The 22,263-nt window shown below is 35.1% G+C and overlaps 1 protein-coding gene across 1 annotated transcript in view; it reads left to right on the top strand.

The window, feature by feature from the left end:
* The window catches only part of LOC138711600 (facilitated trehalose transporter Tret1-like), a 28,351-nt gene extending 9,772 nt beyond the window's left edge, over positions 1-18,579 (top strand). Inside the window, exons 2-4 of the mRNA XM_069842744.1 lie at positions 2,828-3,036; positions 4,965-5,240; positions 17,397-18,579. Coding sequence (XP_069698845.1) covers positions 2,842-3,036; positions 4,965-5,240; positions 17,397-18,278 — 1,353 coding nt within the window. The 5' untranslated portion in view covers positions 2,828-2,841 and the 3' untranslated portion in view covers positions 18,279-18,579. The remainder of the gene's footprint in view (positions 1-2,827; positions 3,037-4,964; positions 5,241-17,396) is intronic.
* Positions 18,580-22,263: the final 3,684 nt, after the last annotated feature.

Raw genomic sequence — 22,263 nt, 5'->3', positions numbered from 1 at the left:
CTACAGTAAAACTCAACAACATTTTAATTCACCACTCACATGATATGAATTTCTAAACAAGTAGGAGCAGAAAAGGGGATTTTGGTTACTCCTAATCCTAAATCGGGAAAAAGTTTGGGAACATTTGTAGTAGAGAAGGTTGTTCAACTTTATAATTCTGATGATGTGAGGAGGGTTATGGCTGACAAAAAGAATTGTGTTTCAGTTAAAGAAGATGGAAAGAGAGTTCACAAAGAGAAAAGATTAATACTATGTAATCTTAAGAAAACTTACCAGTGTTTCAAAGAGCAATATCCGTATATCAAAATAGGATTTTTAAAAATTTTCAAACTCAGACTAAAGAATGTGTACTCCCTGGAACAAGTGGCACGCACTCAGTTTGTGTCTATGTTCATCATGAAAATGTTAAATTAATGCTTGATGGAATTAATAATATCATTTATAATATTCCTTTTAAATTTGTACCATTAGCGAATACAAATAACTTAGCTATATTTTCTACTCAAGGTACCAACAAGCAAAAGTGGTACGAGGTATCTTACAACTTCATTCTTTTGTTCCACTGACACAATCTCAGGCCATAATAAAGAACTATTCACTTCAAAGTGAGAGTAAAGTGGTGGACATTAAATAGAATTGGTTGTAGGTGATTAGTTTTAAAAGTGCAGTGTTGTGTAAACTGTAGTTATCATTCTTACAAGTGTATATTTTACAAAAACAATATTTAAATACAGTACTATATTACATAAATTACGCGAAAGTGTGATATTCTGACCGTAAAACAGTGTAAAGTGGTCACACGACTCTCATCCAGAGCTGCACTTGCACATCAACTTGCAACAGTACTTATGCAGCCCGCGAACTCAAGACGCACAGCTTGGTGAATCATTTAATTATTCTTCAACGGTTGAGAGTAGCGTTCTGATTTTTTTTAGGGTGGTTAAAATAATTTCAAGGCATTTAAGGATTTTTTTCTGTAATTTTAAAGCAAGTCGCTGCCATTAAAACATATATTTATGTGTTTAAATGTTTTTTAAAACAAAGTTAACAAACTTATATTTTTATATTATTATGCGAAGAACAAAGTAAGTAATATCAACTTCAAATTGAGACAAAGAGCAAATCTCTGTGATGATTATTAGTGGAGATAATCACGTTTAATAATAATGATGCGCGACCTATTCCACTATCTTTGATAACACATATCTACTACAATCATCGATATAGACAACAATAATAAAACACATATTTACTTTTTCAATCCACAGAATGTGCAAAATTTGTTTTATCTAAATCAGAGACATGAAAGTCAATTCGAGGTTAAATTTGTGCGATTTGAGTGGAATGACTCATATGTGGTGTTTGAATAAATTAGAGAATTCCTCATTTGAAACTTTGCTTTCGCTCTACTGAAATCTTGTAATCTATGACTTATGCTCTTTTTACCCCGAACAATAAAATCATTCCTGATATCCGCTATCAGAGACAGTGTTCTTTCAACGTGCTACAAATCTATGACATGGGATATACAGCTTCACATCACTCCATGAATTGTTATTCAGTCAGCTGTGCGAAGACAGATTTGAACCTCATAAGTGAGACCAGTAAGACATCGCTTAATTGGCAATTAAGTCAGGGGATAATTTATCATGCTATCAAAGGGGAGTACAGTAGTGGCAAAAATAAACCAGATCGACCCTTGTAGCTGATTTCAGAGCCTTGTTCATTCCAGAGCACGATAGACTAGTAACTAAGACTTTCGTGGTTCGAATCCTGCCTGGGAAGGAAACTTTTTTTGTACCTTATTCAAATTTATTACCAATACTTTTCGATTGCAGCGATATTTTACTACATAATTAAACTTATTATTCCCAGCTCATGAATTTTACCAGCAATCGAAAAGAATTGGGAATAAATTTGAATAAGGAACAAAAAAAAAAAAGTTTCATTCCCAGGCAGGATTCGAATCACGAAAGTTTTAGTTACCAGTCTATCGTGCTCTGGAGTGAACAAGGCTCTGAAATCAGCTACAAGGGTCGGTCCGGTTTTTTTTTTTTTTGCCATTACTCTACTGTATGTTACATGGCGATAAAAATTTTCAGTAGTCTTCCTGAAGACATTAAGAATCATAACTAAAACCTGCATTATTTAAGGTGAAACTAAAAAATTTCTTAATATCTCACACTTTATATTCTGTAGATGAATTCTTGACGTTCACAGTAGGGTGTAAATATTTCAATACTATTAAATGGTAAACGTATTGCATTGTATAATATGTTATTGTCATGAAGGTAGTAATTCTGCACAAATTTCATATTTGCATTTTTATATGTTAAACGTAACAATTGAACATGTTCTTTATTCTATCCTATAAAGCAACTCTGAGAATATTATGGAAGGAATAAATCTATCTATCCATCCATCCATCCACTCATCTATCTAGCTATCTACCTACCCATCTATATGGAGTAGGGTGGCCAGTTATTTTCCCCTCCAATGCATACATCGCTCAATAGTAACATATTACACTAATCAGACTTAATTTGCATAGGCCTACAAACAATTGTTCTTCCTCTGACACATCGTAAAGTGAAATGTACTGCATAATAGATAGCCTATACATATCAGCCAGCACATCAATCATAGATAAGAACCTCATAACTTTAATATCAATCTCTCTCGACTGGGTTTGAACACGTTAACGTCGAATTTAACGACCAGTCTGTTACCACTAGATCACCACACACTCTTTGATAAAACACACATTTAAGTGAAACTCTGTGATTCATGAACAAATATTCTCATGCTGTTTTGTTTTCATCTACAGCTAGCGCGCAGACTATGGGCATGGTAATGGGGAATATTGTCGGAGGAGCGTTGGCGGACCGACTGGGGCGCAGAATGGTTATAAGATGCGCACAGGTGTCATCCATCATAGGCTGGATCCTCACCGCCAGTGCTACCAACCACGGGGTCATGATATTTGCAAGTCTGATTCTGGGGCTGGCTCGTGGAATGACTACGGATGCCATGTTGGTAATATACATTCTATACCTGGTGCCTTGACTCTTACGATGAAAGGTTTATCCTCATAGAAAAACCATAGTTCTCCGATTTGTGGTCGGAGCGTACTAGTTGTGTTCGAATGGTAAGGATGGAAAGAATTAGTTATAAATGTTACTCATCTGATAAACAGATATTCATAAAAACATTCGGGATTTATATAAAGGTGTAAAGGAATTTAAAAACGGATATCAGGCAAGGGTAAACGTCATCAAGGATGAGAATGGTGACTTGCTTGCAGACGCTCATTCAATCCTGAACAGATAGAAAAACTATTTTGGACAATTACTACATCTACATAGGCCAAACAGAAAGCATCAGGAAGAAATTCAAATACAAACTGCTGAGCCGTTTATACCCGAACCAACCATTTCTGAAGTCTAAATTGCGATAAAATATCTGAAAAAGTACAAGTCTCCAGGTGTTGATCAAATTCCAGCAGAATTAATACAAGGGAGTGGAAGTGCATTTTCCAGCGAAACTTATAAGCTTGCACTTGCAATTTGGAAAAAGGAAATTGTACCAGAACAATGGAAGGAATCCATAATCGTACCTATTTTTAAGAAGGGGGACAAGACTAACTGTAGTAACTTTCGAGGAATATCACTTGTTAACGTCCTACAAAATTTTGTCGAACAGCCTTTTGAGAAGATTAACTCCATATGTAGATGAAATTATTGGGGATCATCAGTGTGGTTTTAGGCGTAATAGATCGACTATTGATCAGATTTTTTTGTATTCGACAGATATTGGAGAAAAAAATGGGAGTATAAGCGTACAGTACATCAGTTATTCATAGATTTCAAAAAGGTTAAGAGAGATATTTTATATAATATTCTTATTGAATTTGGTATTCCCAAGAAACCAGTTCGATTAATTAAAATATATCTTAGTGAAACTTACAGCAGATTCCGTATAGGCCAGTTTCTATCTGATGCTTTTCCAATTCACTGCAAGCTAAAGCAGGGAGATGCACTATCATCTTACTTTTTAACTTCGCTCTAGAATATGCCATTAGGAAAGCTGAAAATAACACAGAGGGTTTGGAATTGAATGGGTTACATCAGCTTCTTGTCTATGCGGATGACGTGAATATGTTAGGAGAAAATCCACAAGCGATTAGGGAAAACATGGAAATTTTACTTGAAGCAAGTAAAGCGATAGGTTTGAAAGTAAATTTCGAAAAGACTAAGTATATGATTATGCCTCGAGACCAGAATATTGTACGAAATGAAACTATAAAAATTGGAGATTTATCTTTCAAAGATGTGGAAAAATTCAAATATAAATGACAATCGGGAGGAAATTAAACGCAGAATAAATATGGGAATATGGGAAATGTCTGTTATTATTCGGCTGAGAAGCTTTTGTCATCCAGTCTGCCGTCAAAAAATCTGGTCACAGCACTTCCTCGTTCGATGTCAAGGTGAATAATATGCGCACAAGGAGCACAAACGAAAAAAGAAAGCAGGACTAATTGCAACCCGGGAATCGAACTATTTTCGCTTGGTGTATTCACAGTGCAAGAGGATGGTTAATTTTAATTTTAATTTTAATTTTCCTTAGAGTGAAATCAACATTTCCCTACTCCTACAAGGAGGACAGTTTAAAATAAAGTCATACATATTTTAAAACATGTTAATTTTCTGTGCGTATTCTTTACATGTTATAAAATGGCTTAAATCCCAAACCAAATTGAGGTGACTCTAAAGCACTGTGTCGTGTATGTATGTATGTATGTTTGTATGTATGTATGTATGTATGTATGTATGTATGTATGTATGTATGTATGTATGTATGTATGTATGTAATTATGCATGCATGCATGTGTATATATGTATGTATGTGACTAAAATTCGTTGTTCAGCCAACGATAGCTTTTTCACTGGTTTGGTTTGCAGATCCTGTTGGATGAAAACAGTGATGCCCGTTTTCGCGGTACCGCAAACTACTGCGTCGTTGTTTTCTACATGGTGGGTATGTTGGCAGTGACGGGTGTGGCATCTCTTCTTCTTAAGTGGCGACTGGTGGCTTGGTTGGCTCTAATCGGTCCAGTTGCAGTGTTCATCTTAACTTTCTTCATTCCCGAAAGTGCGATGTGGCTTGTCAGACATGGACGACAGGAAGAAGCGACTCTTGCATTGAAAAGGCTTTGGGGTAGACGCCACAGAGACAAGGTAAGCAAAGACATAGATAGACTTTTCTTGAATATACCGGGTGTTCCATTTATCTCGCTCGCTGGAATAAATTTTTACTTAGGCGTCAAATGAAAGATTGTTTCAAAAAAAATTGTTTAAGTGCAACAGGTAATTATAATAGTGGAGAAATGTTTTATTGTAATTTTTTCGATTAAGGAGATAAGAGTAGTTTGTTCATTTTCTTAATTTGCATATTGCACATTGTTCACTCTTGGTAACTTATGTTCACACTATTTGTGTATTGGCTACAATGCTATGGTATGACTTGCACCGTTGCTTACGAGATTACACAAGCTGGCGCATAGAGCTTGAAAAACGAGTCTGAAGTGGTTCCCTCGTAATGCCAATTCCGCCGCTCGGAGCGCTGTTCTGCCCTATATATTCATAGCAGAACACTTAAAAGACATTGACATTTGGGACATTTAAAGGACTCACCATTGCTTATTAAATGCTTCGTACAATATTTTATGGACAATAGATGTAATTTGCAAACTTCTACTCCTCAATTATATTACAATAAAAGGCTGTCATTCTTGATATTAAAACATATTACATATAAACTGAGGGACTATCTGCTCTGTACTTCATTTCATACACCAAACATTTCCGGAAATAAATTAACTTGACATCTTACATATACGCACTATAGCCTACCCTTTTGACCTAATATTATTAATATTGTTATTAAATAAGATATTCCAACTAATTAAGGTACTGCATTACTTACTTACTTACAAATGGCTTTTAAGGAACCCGAAGGTTCATTGCCGCCCTCACATAAGCCCGCCAGCGGTCCCTATCCTGAGCAAGATTAATCCAGTCTCTATCATCATACCCCACCTCCCTCAAATCCATTTTAATATTATCCTCCCATCTACGTCTCGGCCTCCCTAAAGGTCTTTTTCCCTCCGGTCTCCCAACTAACACTCTATATGCATTTCTGGATTCGCCCATACGTGCTACATGCCCTGCCCATCTCAAACGTCTGGATTTAATGTTCCTAATTATGTCAGGTGAAGAATACAATGCGTGCAGTTCTGTGTTGTGTAACTTTCTCCATTCTCCTGTAACTTCATCCCGCTTAGCCCCAAATATTTTCCTAAGCACCTTATTCTCAAACACCCTGAACCTATGTTCCTCTCTCAGAGTGAGAGTCCAAGTTTCACAACCATACAGAACAACCGGTAATATAACTGTTTTATAGATTCTAACTTTCAGATTTTTGGACAGCAGACTGGATGATAAGAGCTTCTCAACCGAATAATAACACGCATTTCCCACATTTATTCTGCGTTTAATTTCCTCCCGAGTGTCATTTATATTTGTTACTGTTGCTCCAAGATATTTGAATTTTTCCACCTCTTCGAAGGATAAATCTCCAATTTTTATATTTCCATTTCGTACAATATTCTGGTCACGAGACATAATCATATACTTTGTCTTTTCGGGATTTACTTCCAAACCGATCGCTCTACTTGCTTCAAATAAAATTTCCGTGTTTTCCCTAATCGTTTGTGTATTTTCTCCTAATATATTCACGTCATCCGCATAGACAAGAAGCTGATGTAACCCGTTCAATTCCAAACCCTGCCTGTTATCCTGAACTTTCCTAATGGCATATTCTAGCGCGAAGTTAAAAAGTAAAGGTGATAGTGCATCTCCCTGCTTTAGCCCGCAGTGAATTGTAAAAGCATCAGATAGAAACTGACCTATACGGACTCTGCTGTATGTTTCACTGAGACACATTTTAATTAATCGAACTAGTTTCTTGGGAATACCAAATTCAATAAGAATATCATATAATACTTCCCTCTTAACCGAGTCATATGCCTTTTTGAAATCTATGAATAACTGATGTACTGTACCCTTATACTCCCATTTTTTCTCCATTATCTGTCGAATACAAAAAATCTGATCAATAGTCGATCTATTACGCCGAAAACCGCACTGATGATCCCCAATAATTTCATCTACGTACGGAGTTAATCTCCTCAAAAGAATATTGGACAAAATTTTGTACGACATCAACAAAAGTGATATTCCTCGAAAGTTACCACAGTTGGTTTTGTCCCCCTTTTTAAAAATAGGTACAATTATGGACTCCTTCCATTGTTCTGGTACAATTTCCTTTTCCCAAATAGCAAGTACAAGTTTATAAATTTCGCTATATAATGCGCTTCCGCCCTCTTGTATTAATTCTGCTGGAATTTGATCGATACCTGGAGACTTGTACTTTTTCAGATTTTCTATCGCAATTTCGACTTCTGAAAGCGTGGGTTCGGGTATAAATGGCTCAGCAGTTTGTATTTCAATTTCGTCCCGATCATTTCTATTTGGCCTATGTACATTTAGTAGTTGCGCAAAATAGTTTTTCCATCTGTTTAGGATTGATGGAGAGTCTGCAAGCAAGTCACCATTCTCATCCTTGATCACGTTTACCCTTGGCTGATATCCGTTCTTAAATTCCTTTATACCCTTATATAAATCTCGAATGTTTTTATTCTTACTATTTGTTTCTACCTCATTCAGTTTTTCCTTCAAGTAACCTCTCTTTTTATTCCTAAGTGTACGACTTGCTTCCCGTCTTTCATTGAAATAATTATCTCTCTTCTCCTCGACTGGATCCTGTAAGAATTTCAATTTTGCCTGTTTCCTTCTTTCTACTACCATGCAACAATCTTCATCAAACCACGGTTTCTTTTTCTTAGATTCATAATAACCTATGCTCTGCTCAGCTGCAATTTTGATACTATCTCTGATATTTTCCCACACGCTATTAACATCTAATTCTTTCTCAACTTCGTCGGAACTTTCTAAAGTGGCAAACCTATTCGAAATTTCGACCTGATAATTTTGCTTAGCTTCCTCGTCCTTTAATTTCAAAATATTGAATTTAGTAATATTAACTTGTTGCTCTACTCGCTTGGCTACTGATAATCTTTCTCTTAATTCTCCAATCACCAAATAATGGTCAGAATTACAGTCTGCACCCCTGAAAGTTCGAATATCTACTATACTAGTATGTCTCCGTTTATCTATCAAGATGTGATCTATTTGGTTGTGTGTCAATCCATCTGGAGAAGTCCAAGTATATTTATGTATATCCTTATGGGGAAATGTTGTACTTTTGACAATTAAATTTTTCGATGTGGCAAAGTTGACTAATCTAACTCCATTGTCGCTACTAATTGCGTGTAGGCTCTCTTTTCCAATAGTTGGTCTAAAAATATCCTCCCGTCCTACTTTAGCATTGAAATCCCCCAATAAAATTTTCATGTGATATCTAGGGAAATGATCAAAAGTATGTTCCAATTCCTCATAGAAGCTATTCTTTATATGGTCGTCTTTCTCTTCTGTAGGGGCGTGAACATTTATAACTATGATGTCGCACCATCTACCCTTAAGTACTAAATATGATAACCTGTCACTGATAAATTCGACCTTTTTTACTGCTGATTTTATTCTTTTATGAACAAAGAATCCTGTTCCTAATTGGTGATTATTGTTTCCTTCCCCATAATACAACAAGTAATCTCATATTTGTGATATGCCATTCCCATCTAACCTAACCTCTTGTACTCCCACGAAGTCTATTCTATATCTAGCTAGTTCTTTAGCTACTAATGTTACCCCTCCTGTTCTATAAAGACTAGTTACGTTCCAAGTGCCAAATCTCAAAACCTTATTCTTTTGCTGTGGTCGTGCCAGAGAATCAGTCCTATTCCGAGGCTTATTATAGGGATACGTAACAAGCTGTTTTTTACGGTGAAGGGTTGTTAGCCCTTCGTCCAACCCCCAAGCTGGAGGACCACCCCTTATCGGCTGTCCACGACTGCTTATTCAATATATTCGCAGCTATCTTTAATTTCCTTGAATTCATAATTAAGCATTTGCAAGAAGGCGTAACTTTTCCCTCTCTTTTAAAAAAAATACGAACGTCACAATAATTGAGAAGTATAATTATTACGCGATTTTTTCTTGCAGTGGTGAAAACATTTCTATAGGCCTACTGATTAATCTATTGAGCATAGTAATAGTAAACGCTGTAGTATTCTTTTCTGAAGCCAAGATTTTCGCAAGAACTGAAGTGCGACACATGTAAAGATGAGGAAATGTCTCTCTTTCTTTTGGGAAAACTTGTGAAGCACTACTGGACAATATTGCCAAAGATATTTCCAGTAAATACGAAGTGATTAGGAAACTTAATCAGAAGCCCCTAAATAGAAAGGTGCTGAAAGTGCAATAAACTGGGCCATTTCTTAATTACATATAGAACACTGGAACTGACTATCTACAAGGACCCTCATGTTATAAATATTATGATTATTTCAGATTGTGATACAGTTATAAGCGTACATTCCTAAAACTTAAAAGTAACAATGAGGATGCCCTATCTTATAGGATAGTTTTAAACGTGTACATTTAACTTTTTTATGAATGATTTCCTGATCAAGATTTTCATTAACTATGTGCCAAACTTTTGAAGTGAAGAGTGCAGTAAGAAACTGTTGGACATCTGATCAGTATTTTAATCATGTGCTGGTTACAGTACATTAGATGTCTTCTTGAATATACCTGATGAGGTATGTATATGAAGTTTGTATCGTCAGTATTCAAGTAGCCTACTTATGTATGTAATTTTTATTATCTGTACAGAAAAAATTTAGCTTATGTGATAGTATGAAGTAATATCTCACGAAATAACAAGGAAGAGAAAGGTGCTTAAATTTAAATATTGAAAACAGGATGATAAGATGAAAATAATTTTTACTTCCTTTCAATTATTAATGAAACCTGGCCACTCACCATTCGCAGTTGATTTCTATGGTTACAGGTCTATTCTTCATATTCTGTAGCTTTCAAATAATTTCTAAAATAAATATTACGCCTACTTAGCTCTTGTAAAACGAAATTTTCACTTTCACTTTCAACGGAACACTCACTTATATTCAGTTCTTGTATCTTGCAGTAAATTATCCATTTGTGATCATCTTTCCAATATAACCTCCCATTGAAATGACCACTTAAAATCATGAGCTAGAATTTGTTATTTTAAAAACATTTCCACGTACATATTGTTATAATTGTTATGAACCGCAATACAAAAGACAACACTGTGAAATTGGATTAATTTACCAATATCAACATCAATACCGGTAGTATAAAATCACGTATAGGCCTAGGCTATATTATTTCATTACTTTATGGTATTAATTAGAAGAATTAATTTTGAAGAATTTACAAATATGCTGAAATAATTTATGACACCTCTTATAGAAATGTAAAAATATGTATGTACATTTTGAAACAGTGGGTGTAGCACCACTTGAAAATGTTGAGCACTTTAACAGTAACTTGTAAATTGTTCCATCACGTTGTCTATAGTGTTCATTTGATGTAGCACTTTTAGAATGAACGTGGTTCACATACATAAGAAGAAATGACGATGGAATGAGTCGAAGACATATAGTTTTCTTTAATTTTTAGCAAATGATGAAGTTGAATATATACTGTTACTTCATATCCTAACGTAAGTAGAGTTGCCACCATAGATGTAACACCTCCGTAACATCTGAAATGAATATAAAATAAATTAATGTATTGGTAATGATACAAGAATAAAAAGAAATTAGGCTAGACATAACCTCACAAAATTACAAACACATGCTAAAACAAAACAAAAAAAAACTTTACGTATCCGTATATAATAAAACTAGATATTCTAGATATAATTTGATTCACACGATAACCACCTCAGCCTATTTCGCAGGAGCCATTATTAGTTACCAGTTTGAGGTGCATTACCTAATCTCATACTAACCTTGTTAAGTTCTCTAATCTAATTCACTGATAATTACGTAACAATACACAGGTCTAAAATACAGACAAATACACATTAATTACCTAATAAGTACAGCATTAAGATAATTCATTACTTTTGTCGGTATTTTCTAAAAGAGAAAGGGAAAACAGTAACAACATTATCTTCAATGTTTACATCACGTCGTTCACATTTTCATTAGGCCTATATCAGTAATGCTTGGTAAGTGAAACAATGCATGAAATTATTTTACATTTCGGGTCACATTATTCGAGAGTCGGAAAATGCAATTCGCCACTTTTAACATAGCATTGCTTGTTATATGAGAGAACTTTGACATTTACCTTAACCTATAAAGATACGACCTGTTGGTACAGAGTTCTTCACATAGCAAAACACAGACAATTTTCGAATATAACTTAGCTGAACAAACTTCAAATAACACTGTAATATGCTTGGCATATTTGTAATATTCGTACTCAATGAGTAATGCACAATTAATCGAACTATTTTCATGATGCACAATGCTTTGTAATGGTACTCTTCATCATTTCATAGGGCAGGGAGGCGAACCTAGCGGCAGAAATTGTCATGATTCACAGAGACCTACTCTTGATCGTGCTATGCGCCAGCTTGTGTAATCTCGTAAGCAACGACTTGCACACTCATTTAATTCAAGATATGAACATGGCGTCAATAAACTTATCACATGTATTTACATTCATTTCGCCAAAATATTTGGTCCTCCATATGTCAAATTAGTAATCATTTGTCACAGTCTCACTATGCATCATCCAATGATAAATGAAAATGACTAAGTGACGAAAGACATTCAAGATTAATGTGTGTTAATGTGCTTGAAAGGAACTTTCGAGAATATAAGTTAAAGTGACTCTTACAAACGTGATCATGGCGGGCATTCTGATTCACTAGCAGGCTAAGTTATCAGTGTATCTACATGTCAGATGAAAAAAAAAACGCGTAAGTTATAGTTAAAAACGACAAATGTGCATTTACGTTACGAGTCCGTGAAAGATTTATCTAAATTTAATTTTCGATGCAACTTAAACTAAGAACGTGTGATAACCGCAAGAGAAGCTACAAGCGTTTATGTATGAATCAAGTAATCGCAGTTACAAATTAAGAATCTGTAATATAAAGGTCTGCAAGAGGTGAAAACAAGTTAAATAAGTGTTCAGGAACAGTGAAGTTACTACAACAGACTCCTATGCATCAATTCGAAGCTACTTTACGTGTCTACGTGACTTAGTGCATTCTCGAGATGGCGGCAACTAGGATCCAGAGTGACGCTACAATTCGGTTCGAAACTTCGTGTTGGTGAAGAAGAAGAAGAAGAAGAAGAAGAAGAAGAAGAAGGAGGAGGAGGAGGAGGAGGAGGAGGAGGCAACCATCCAAAACTACAGAGCAATTCATCTCCTCAGGTATTCTGCATGGCAAGCAAGTTCCTATCCAGATTAATCTACTGATCCTGTGCTATCGTTAATACTCGTAGATATCAATGTTAAAAGATAAAGTCAAGAAATTAGTTAAAGCTCGTGAAGCAGTGAAGTCTGCTTTCACACAATTAGAACGATTCATGTATAAATTATAATAATGAACCACAACATACTCAGCTCGAAGTCAGGTTACAACTTCTGGAACAGAACTGGACTAAATTTAACGACATACAACTAGCCTTGGAATCAATAAGTGAAAAAATGTTCAGGCAGAGAATAAGGTTAAAGAGAACAGAATGACGAAAGGTATATCAATTTAGCTAGTATTTTCCAGTGCAAGTTAAAGTGTATACAAGAAAATAATATTAACAAAGATAAGCTAGCCTATGCACTAAAGTTAAGATTCCGCAACTATCCATTCTAGTTTTCACTTGTTGCCTATAACAATGGGTTGCTTTTAAAGAAAAGTTTTTTGTCACTTGTTGGTAACAATGTCAACGTACCAAAAGACCAGAAGTTGCGTAATAGCATTACTCTCAATCTGCCACTAAAGATGCAGCTAGTAAAATAATTGAACACATTCTAGTTACAGAAGAAGGATTTGATATTGCATGGGAATTAATGCTTGAAAGATAAGATAATGGAAGATTAAATCTGTAGTTCCTGTGGAAAGTGACATAAGTCAGTTTCCACAAACCTTTTTTGATAATTTATTGACAACTTAAACTGGTTTATGTCGATTTGATTTTTTTCTGTACGAATTATTGTAATGGGAGAAATACTTACGTCTCTTTTTCCAAGCGAGCAGATGCTCCGTAAGTTGTCAATAAATTATCAAAAAAGGTTTGTGGAAACTGACTTATGTCATTTTTCCAGGCACTGCAGAAATATAAATACTCACATTGATAACATAATGAAGTTTCGTTACACAATTAATGAAAATCCTACACACCTCCGATAGATTGTAGATGATACTAAAAGGAAACTGAAAACTCTTGAATCAATGAATTTCAGTACAGAAAGCTGGGATCCAATAATAGTTATTATGTCTTAGTACAGAAACTTGACAATAAAACTAAAAGGGAATGAAAATGAAACATATCAGACAAACAATTACCCACACTTCACAAACTTTACTCATTTTCAGAAAACAAGTGCAATGCATTGGAAGTAACACAGGGGAAGGTTAAGATAACAGAACACAAAGATGAAAGGAAGGCAACTAATAACAAACAATTGTAACCTTATGTTAGTTTCAACAATCAGTGTTCAATTTGTAATGATTCATATTATATAGACAAGTGATCAAACTTCCAAGCATTCACAAATGACAAGATATGAAGCTGTACAACGTCATAAACTATATATCAATTGTCTAAGCAATACTCACGTAGTAAAGCGATGCAAATCACATGGTTGTGAAATATGTAATAAATGGCACCATACTTTTACAACAGAGTGACACCTCAGTCAAGTTAAGTAACAATACTTTCTGGTTGTTATACTTTCAAAGAATCAAACACGTCAGATGTATTTTAGGTACTGCTGTGGTTAAAGTTGAACACAATAAGGCTATTCGTCATACATGTCGTGTCTTACTTGACAGCGGTTCGTAGTCTAATTATATGACTACATCAATGGCTAAGAAGTTAACCCTAAAAATAACATAAATAATGTCACGTCAAATATTACTGACAGTGTAATGTCACAAATCATTTCACTGCTTAGTGATTATCAAACTAAGTTAAGATATTTCGTTTTAACACAAGTTCCAAACAAAATGCCATCTACAAATATAAAAGTTCAATCTGGAAGCTTCCCAAGCATGTACAGTTCGTCTACAAGAGCGTCGCGACACGAGGAGGTTTTACTCACCCGGTTGAGGATTGGCCATTGTCATCTGACACACGGATATCTCCTACGTGGCGAACCTCAGCCGGAGTGCGATATGTGCCATGTTCCACTTACGGTGGAACACTTTTTATTGCGTTGCAGGAAATATGACCATGCACGGAGGCAATATGGAATTCGGCCGACATTACGTGACGCTCTTGGAAATGATTTTAATTGTACAAATGCAGTTCTGAGATTTTTATCAAATACAGGTTTGGATAAGGTGATTTAGTTTTTTATTGATCCGTTTTACTCATCCTCCGGACCCATTACATCCGGAGGTTACATTTGTTGTTTTATATTTGATTTTACATTGTTGACATTTCGGACTTTATACATCCGAATATTTTATAAAATTTTATGGTTTTAAAATATGATTCACAAGTTATCTCTGGTGGCCTTAGTTTTATTGTTTTATTTGTTCGTCTTGAATACCACCCAGTGTGGTAGAATTGCTCACTTTTATGATTCTGTAGAAATCAAATTATGTATACAGCATTTGTGTGCCTCGTTTTACCGTGACAACGCTTTTTAGTTCTTTTAGCACTCTGATTATTATATTATTTATGTCTTTGTTATATTAAGAATTTTAGATAAGGGCGCAAATAGCCATAATAGCTGACGCGCCCTTCTTAAACCCTACTACTACTTCATGTACAGTTAGTAGATGTAACTTTTCAGAAGCCTGGCGACGTGGATATACTTATCGGTGCAAAAATATTCCTCGATATATTGTTAAATGGAAAATAAGAAAGCAAAGGATTATCAACCCTCCAGAATACTAAATTAGGTTAAATTCTTGCTCGGAATATGGGTCATTCATTAATTGAAGGCAGCAGTGTTACAAAGCATGTTCATTTCGTTCAAACTGACACAATGAATGAGATGATGGAAAGATGTTGGTCTGTAGAAGATATCACAACAAAGATTCTTACCTCAGAATAGAAGGCCTACGAGAAAAACTTCGTGGAAAACATAAGAAGACTAGAGAATGAACAATATGGAGTATGTTTACCACTGAAGCCTGACCCTGAACCATTGGGGAACTCCTATGACACTGCAACAGCTAAATTCCTAAAGGTGAAACGACGATTGTTTAGACAACCAGAGCTAAAGAAGAAATATCAAGAATTTCTATAAGAATATGAAAACTTGAACCATGTGACACAGATCAACACACATCTCACATCATTTTATAGGCCACATCATGTTGTAATTAAAGAGGCGAGTTCTACACTGAAGTTAAGAGTTGTATTTAATGCTTCAGAGATGTGCAATTGTTATGGATGAACTTTCCAGAAGCAGCAGAAGTAGCGGCCAATGATTTTAACCTTCCCGTTCCCAAGCTTTTCATTACCTTCCTTCTAGTAAGCGGGGTAGTTGAAAGACCTTAGAATTTTTTTTGTTTATTTTAAGATATTTGAAGCAATATATTTTATTATTTAGTGCTAGTATATTATGTTTATCTGTATACCTATCTGTCTATGTCTGTCTGCTTGTCTGTCACCTACCTACCTATTTACCTGTCTGTTTATCTGTTTGCCTGTCCGTTCGCTAATCTTCTGTCCGCCCCCCTGTCCGTCCGTCCCTCTGACAGTCCATCCATGTGTCCGACCGTCCGTCCGTCCATCCGTCCTTCGTGTTTCTATCTGTCCGTCCACCTGTGTTCATCTGTCCATCTGCCTCTCTGTCCACCTGTCCGTCTGTCTGTCCGACCGTCCGTCGCTCTGTTCGTCGGTACAACATAAAAACAACTAAAATAAAATTTATGAATATGACAAATTTCCGAGAAGATGAGAAGATGAAAACATGTCATACAATACCAAGCGGGGTAATCTGACTACACCAGGCAGTTTTTTAAACAATATTACTAACAGAAGTATAAAACTAAGATACAAGAATACAATGCATTGTTTTAATGTGGGAAGCTTATTAAATAAAACCACAAAGCCACAAATGAATGTTACAGAGCAAATTGATTTTAATGTGATTTATTGCTATAAGTCGTTCATAAGGAAATTTTAATCGTATTTCTATTGCCTCAGTGGTTATTTCAACTTGTATTATAAATGATTACGTTGACATATCTGATAATACAGAACAATGTCATCTTCTCTCATGAATTCCAATCCAACAGTGACATAAATTTTATGTGTAGAAAAGTGTAACTGAGTCAGGAATTTGCAAAAGGGACCAGATGCGAAAAAGCAAATTTCAAGAAAACAACAACAAACTTTTTGTATGTATCTGGATGTATGACAATCCAAACATGTTGATACACAATTTAAATGTGTACATTCTATAGAACTTGGTTCCATGAGAAGTAATCCAGTAAGAGTGTATACAGAGCCAGAAACGGGTACAAACTCAATTTGGAAAAAGATATGGACTTAGTGCCTTTTGCAAATTCCTGATTCATTTATTCTAGAGTGTAACTAAAAATTAAGCCTATATAATAACAAAAGAGTTATTAATTACATAACTTGCATTATTGCTAGTATCACTGATGCTTTATTGACATCAATGATTTATATATCAAATTTCAAATAGAGTTACAATTATATCACAAACAGTTTAGTAGAATCAATAAAGTAGTGTTAGTAGTAATATATATATATACAGTATATACATATGTATATATAGAGAGTATATTCATATGTGTAAAAGAATTGTTTATTAAAAAATAAGAGATGGATTACAAATATCATCCACATGAATACTGGTGTCACAAATTATGGTGCGCGCAGTAAAGGGTTAAACATTTCTTCTTTCGCTTACTGATAGATCTTTTCCTTTTTTTGTTTTTCGCTGTTTAGTTAAGATCTATTGACGACTTATTTTAAAATATAAATCAGGATTGTTCAATACTTCTCACGATGTGTGAAATTCAGTTTCTCGATGATGTGACGTCCATACAAATTTCATGTCAGTGAGTAAAATAAATACATGTAATCTTCATTTCAGGCACAGCAGGAGCTGATCTACTTCATGAAGCGAGCCCAGAAAGAGCAGCTCTTGTGGAAGAAAAGTTTTGGGGATTACTGCAGAGCACTAAGGAGTCGTCATGTTTACAAACCCTTCGTGTTGTCAGTAATATTCTTCATACTGAATATATTTTCTGGCACCTATCTTTTCATGTACTACACTGTTGATATCATAGCCACAGCTCTACGAGGAAGAAAGCATCAAATGGACGAGTTTTCAGCGGCCACTGTTGCAGGATTCATACGCCTGGTCATATTAACAGTAACATGTACATTGCTGTACGTTGTTCCACGACGTATGATCCTCTTGATATCCGGTATTGGCACAGCGTCGTGTATGCTCATTCTGGGGACAATGCTTCACTTGAATTTATCTGGAAATCTCATGTCCGAATTAAGTGAAGAACGACTGAGTCTAACACTCATTTTCCTGTATGCGTGTTTCAGTACCTTAGGATTAATTGTACTTCCATTCTTGATGATGGGAGAGATGCTTCCAAACAGGATCAGAGGATTTGCATCAGGAGTAATATGCTCATTCAATGATACTCTGATGATAGGTGTAGTCAAGATTTATCCGTGGTATAGTCGCATTGTTGGAATTGAAGGAGTGTGCTGGCTCTTTGGAGGATTCAGTGTGTTGATCTCGCTATACGTGTATTTATTTATTCCCGAGACTCAAGGAAAATCTCTGGCTCAGATTGAAGAATACTTCCAGCAGTACAATATGTTATGGATTACAAGACCCAAAAGCAGCCATACGGGTTTCGAGCTGTTGAATCTTACAGACACGGACAAATTATGTAAAGAAGTTGAGGATGGTTCACCATTAGAAATGTCCAATCCAATAAGCAATCATTAGAGACCTTATTCAGTCCCAGGGTGTACGGAATTAAGTGTAGTTGTTCATAGACTACATTATATTGGCATGACGTCATGCTGGTGCGTGACGCATGTGCCATAAGGGAATATTTGAATCTTGTTTGTTCTGCAGTTAACGTACTATGAATGAATCAAAACTTGATCTGGGACACTATTGAAAATGCATTCTAGTTATAAGGACTACGATGTCCTTTCGTACAATTTAAATTATTTGTTAATTTATTCATTTGATTTATTTTTACTGGCAGAGTTAAGGCCATAAGGCTGTCTCTTCCAATACAAAAATACATATCAAACAAAAATAACATCAATACAGAAAACAATGAAATAATAATAATAATAATAATAATAATAATAATAATAATAATAACAATAATAATACTAATAATAATAATAATAATAATAATAACAGCAAAATGTAGATGTGTTTAGTCACATGTAATTCTAAAGAGTTAAACATACAAAATTTTTTGTGAAGTAAGACAATTTTAATCGAAGGAATGGTTAACATTATGAAGAAAAAATGATACATTAATATATAATTTATTTCCAAGAAATAGTCTGCCCAGGCATCCTGGGTTGCCAAAACACAGAATAACACACATATAAGAATAATAACGATTACAGTAAATTAGATGAGTCAAATTGAAATGTGAACTAGGAGCTTAAATTTAAGAAATAATAAATTTCTACATATATTGTAACAATCACACACTAACGGATAGAAAGGGGAGGGGGAATTATGTTATTCCGTATAAATGATTTTTCAGAATCGCCACACACCCTTTAATGCTAGAAGTAATTATTTTTGGAATGATGTCATGGATTGCAAATGTTTTGAGTGTGTTTACAGTTGATCGTGGGATGGTGCCCCTCGCTCCGGTCATTAAACCATGTACTTCCCAGGTGCCTTCCATCTGATATTTATTTAATATGTGAAGAAAGATTATATTCTAGAGATGAAAAGCAGTCTTTCTGAGAATCGGCTTTTGAAAGTAGTAAATGGCTGGCAGCCATTAACAGTATGCACATTAAAATACCCTATTTTCACTCTTACATTATTACATGAACGTTTATCTGTACTCCGGAGCCGTGAAAAGATTTGTTGCTTACCGTTGCTACCGGTTCTTGTGCTACAAGCTGCACCGAGTGTACCAAAGCAGAAAGTGTAGTGGATGTTTGATACTGCTTTGCGCTCAACTAACAGCAGCGGCTGGTAAATTTAATTTGCTTGTTTATTTCATTATATTATTATTATTATTATTATTATTATTATTATTATTATTATTATTTGCTACAGCTTGTATTTTTAAACTATTTAATTACGTTTGTAAAATTTTAAGCACAAACAATAGTGTAGTAATGAAGACAATAAACATATGCATTCAATTATTATACACTCACCTATTGGATGATTATATTATTGAGTTTTGCTTAATTTTGCTCCTTGGGTTCTCTTTGTTGCGAAAATTTTGTCTATTTCGGTCTCCATCTTCGAACAACAAATACGTAATAATGACATCAACTTTTTATCACTAATATTTGTACGTGTTACAGTTTTATTGTTACTTAATTTTGCAAAGAACTATTCACATATATACGCAGATTCAAACATTGCAATCAGTCGTCGCACAAATTTACGAAGATTAGGAAATACGTTTTCGGGCAAAGAAGTGTACAATTCCAAACCAGTGCACAAAGGAGTATTTTCCTTCAAATCAATTAATTTTATCTGAAAGTCACTAGGAGTGTCTATGTGCTCTACCTGAAAGGATTATATTAAAGAGCCTCCATTCAAAATCCATAGATTTGAGTTCTCCAAACTGGCATCAAATTTGTTCAGAAGATCCATCAGCACTTTTTGATATTTCAAAGCAAATGTTTACGTTCATCATTTAACACTATTTTTAGGGATTGAAATGACAAAAATCTCCTTCGTTTATCTGATGAATCCACGTTTTAAGCTTTTCCATAAATGCTTTCAAGTCACCTAGCATGTTTATAATTAGCTGTCTTTGCCTTGTAAAGCCAGGTTAAGAGAATTGAGATGTGAGGTCAAGTCAGACAGAAATGCTAAATCGCAATTCCAGTCTTCTTTTAAGATTTCTGGAGCGTCATAATTTTGGGCCATCAAGAACGGCTTTATTTCGTTGCGGAGATAGAAGAACCGTTCTAGCATGTTGGCACTACTAAGCCACCTCACTTGGCAGTAGTAGGGTAATCAGAATCCAAAGTTCAAGAAATTCCCGAAACTGTCGACGCTGTAACGCGTGTGAACGAAAATGGTTCACTATCTTCAAGATTACAGTCATAACGTTGTTCCAAGTCACGGACTGTGCAGAAAGATGTTCGCGGTGGATTAAGCAGTGCATTGCTATAACGGTTTCAGCAGTAAGTTCATGCTGAGCCATTTATTTCCTTACTCTTCCAATAAAAGCTGTCTCACGCCCCCTTATAGAGGGAGGTCCATCTGTTGCTATGCATAACAGATTTTCCATTGAAGCTCAAATTTAGTCATAGTTTTGAGAACAGCATCGAAAATTTCTTGTCCTCGGGATCGGTTCTTCAAAGAAACCACATCAAGAAGATCTTCGTATGTATTAAAATTAGAATCAAAATCCCTTAACCCTTAATAGGCCTATTTCTGTTATCTTCAACCGTAGTCTTTTGAGCCACACCCAGATCTTCTATAAATCATGACACGGAACCAATTGTAGCACCAGTTGTCCCTGGCACGCTGAAGAGAACACTACGTCCCAGAGTGCCTCGCCACTGATGATGTCTGCCGCAGTAAAGTTGTAGACGAAATGTCTGGTCGTTGCACCGCCAGTAGACCACGGCCTATCAGCCCGGGAAACTTTAACCTCATTCATGGGATACGTTCAATATGATTTTCATTTCTAGAAAATGAGCATTTAATATTCTGAGAGGTAGTACTATTCAACAAAGGAAAACAGACTAATAAACATGGATACTAAAATAATTATTATCTTCCGAGATCTGAGTACTATTCCCCAGAAACATAGGAGATGCTCAATGTGAATTTCATATTAAGGTTATATGTACGTGAAGGACCCAAATATTATCAGAAAATGCAGGTTCTAAATTTCTAAAATTTTATAAGAAAATGAACTCACAACTGGACAAAAATTACAAGGTACCACAACAAGACTTATTTAGAACTTAAATATCTGATAAAATTATAACAAAGGCCACTAATAATATTTTGTGCGAGATCGTGCGTATTTGCTTGCTTTCCGCACAGAACCAATACGCGGTAAGTGTGAAATACCTCATTCAGTATTCCCAACGTAACACACACAACAATTTCCCTATTCTTACCGCTTAAGCGTCATATTCATTTTACTGCTTTAGGCTTTTAACATATTATTTTTAAAGACGTTCAATATAGTAATAATTATAAATTGGAAACTTACCACTGCAATTTCACCTAAATTGCACTGTTAATTATTGTTTTTAAATATTTGCAAAAATTAAGTAAACTCTACAACACCACAAAAGTTACTGCATTTGTAATGTAAGTAACATTAAGGAAGCCGTGAAAAAATCAACAAGATTCCAGACTCATCATAGACTGGGGGAAAAAAAAGACAGACGTATATCACGGCCTGCTGCAGTGTAGTAAACACAGAAAACATTTTATAGGAACAATGTTGAAGATAGATATGTTTGTTTTCAAAAGTTGCCGTCATTGAATAGAAACCAAGATGGAGATTTCATTGCAACTAATTAGAAATTCCTCTTTCAGGTATGTAATGAACGCTCTTCGCACAAAATAATGTACGATACACGAGCGGTATGTTTGTTTTCATGTTCTCGGAAATTAAAAAAGCTCAACTACGTTTCGCTTTTTCAATCTTTTCCTCGAACATGAAAACGTCAACATACCGCTCTTGTAACGCATACTACTATTTCAAACCAGTTTTATCAGAGTATTAAAAAAA

The sequence above is a fragment of the Periplaneta americana genome, chromosome 13 (assembly GCF_040183065.1).
Source record: "Periplaneta americana isolate PAMFEO1 chromosome 13, P.americana_PAMFEO1_priV1, whole genome shotgun sequence".
Classification (NCBI taxonomy): Eukaryota; Metazoa; Arthropoda; class Insecta; order Blattodea; family Blattidae; genus Periplaneta; species Periplaneta americana.
The sequence above is the reverse complement of the archived record's forward strand: the minus strand, read 5'-3'. Positions and strand labels throughout refer to the sequence as shown.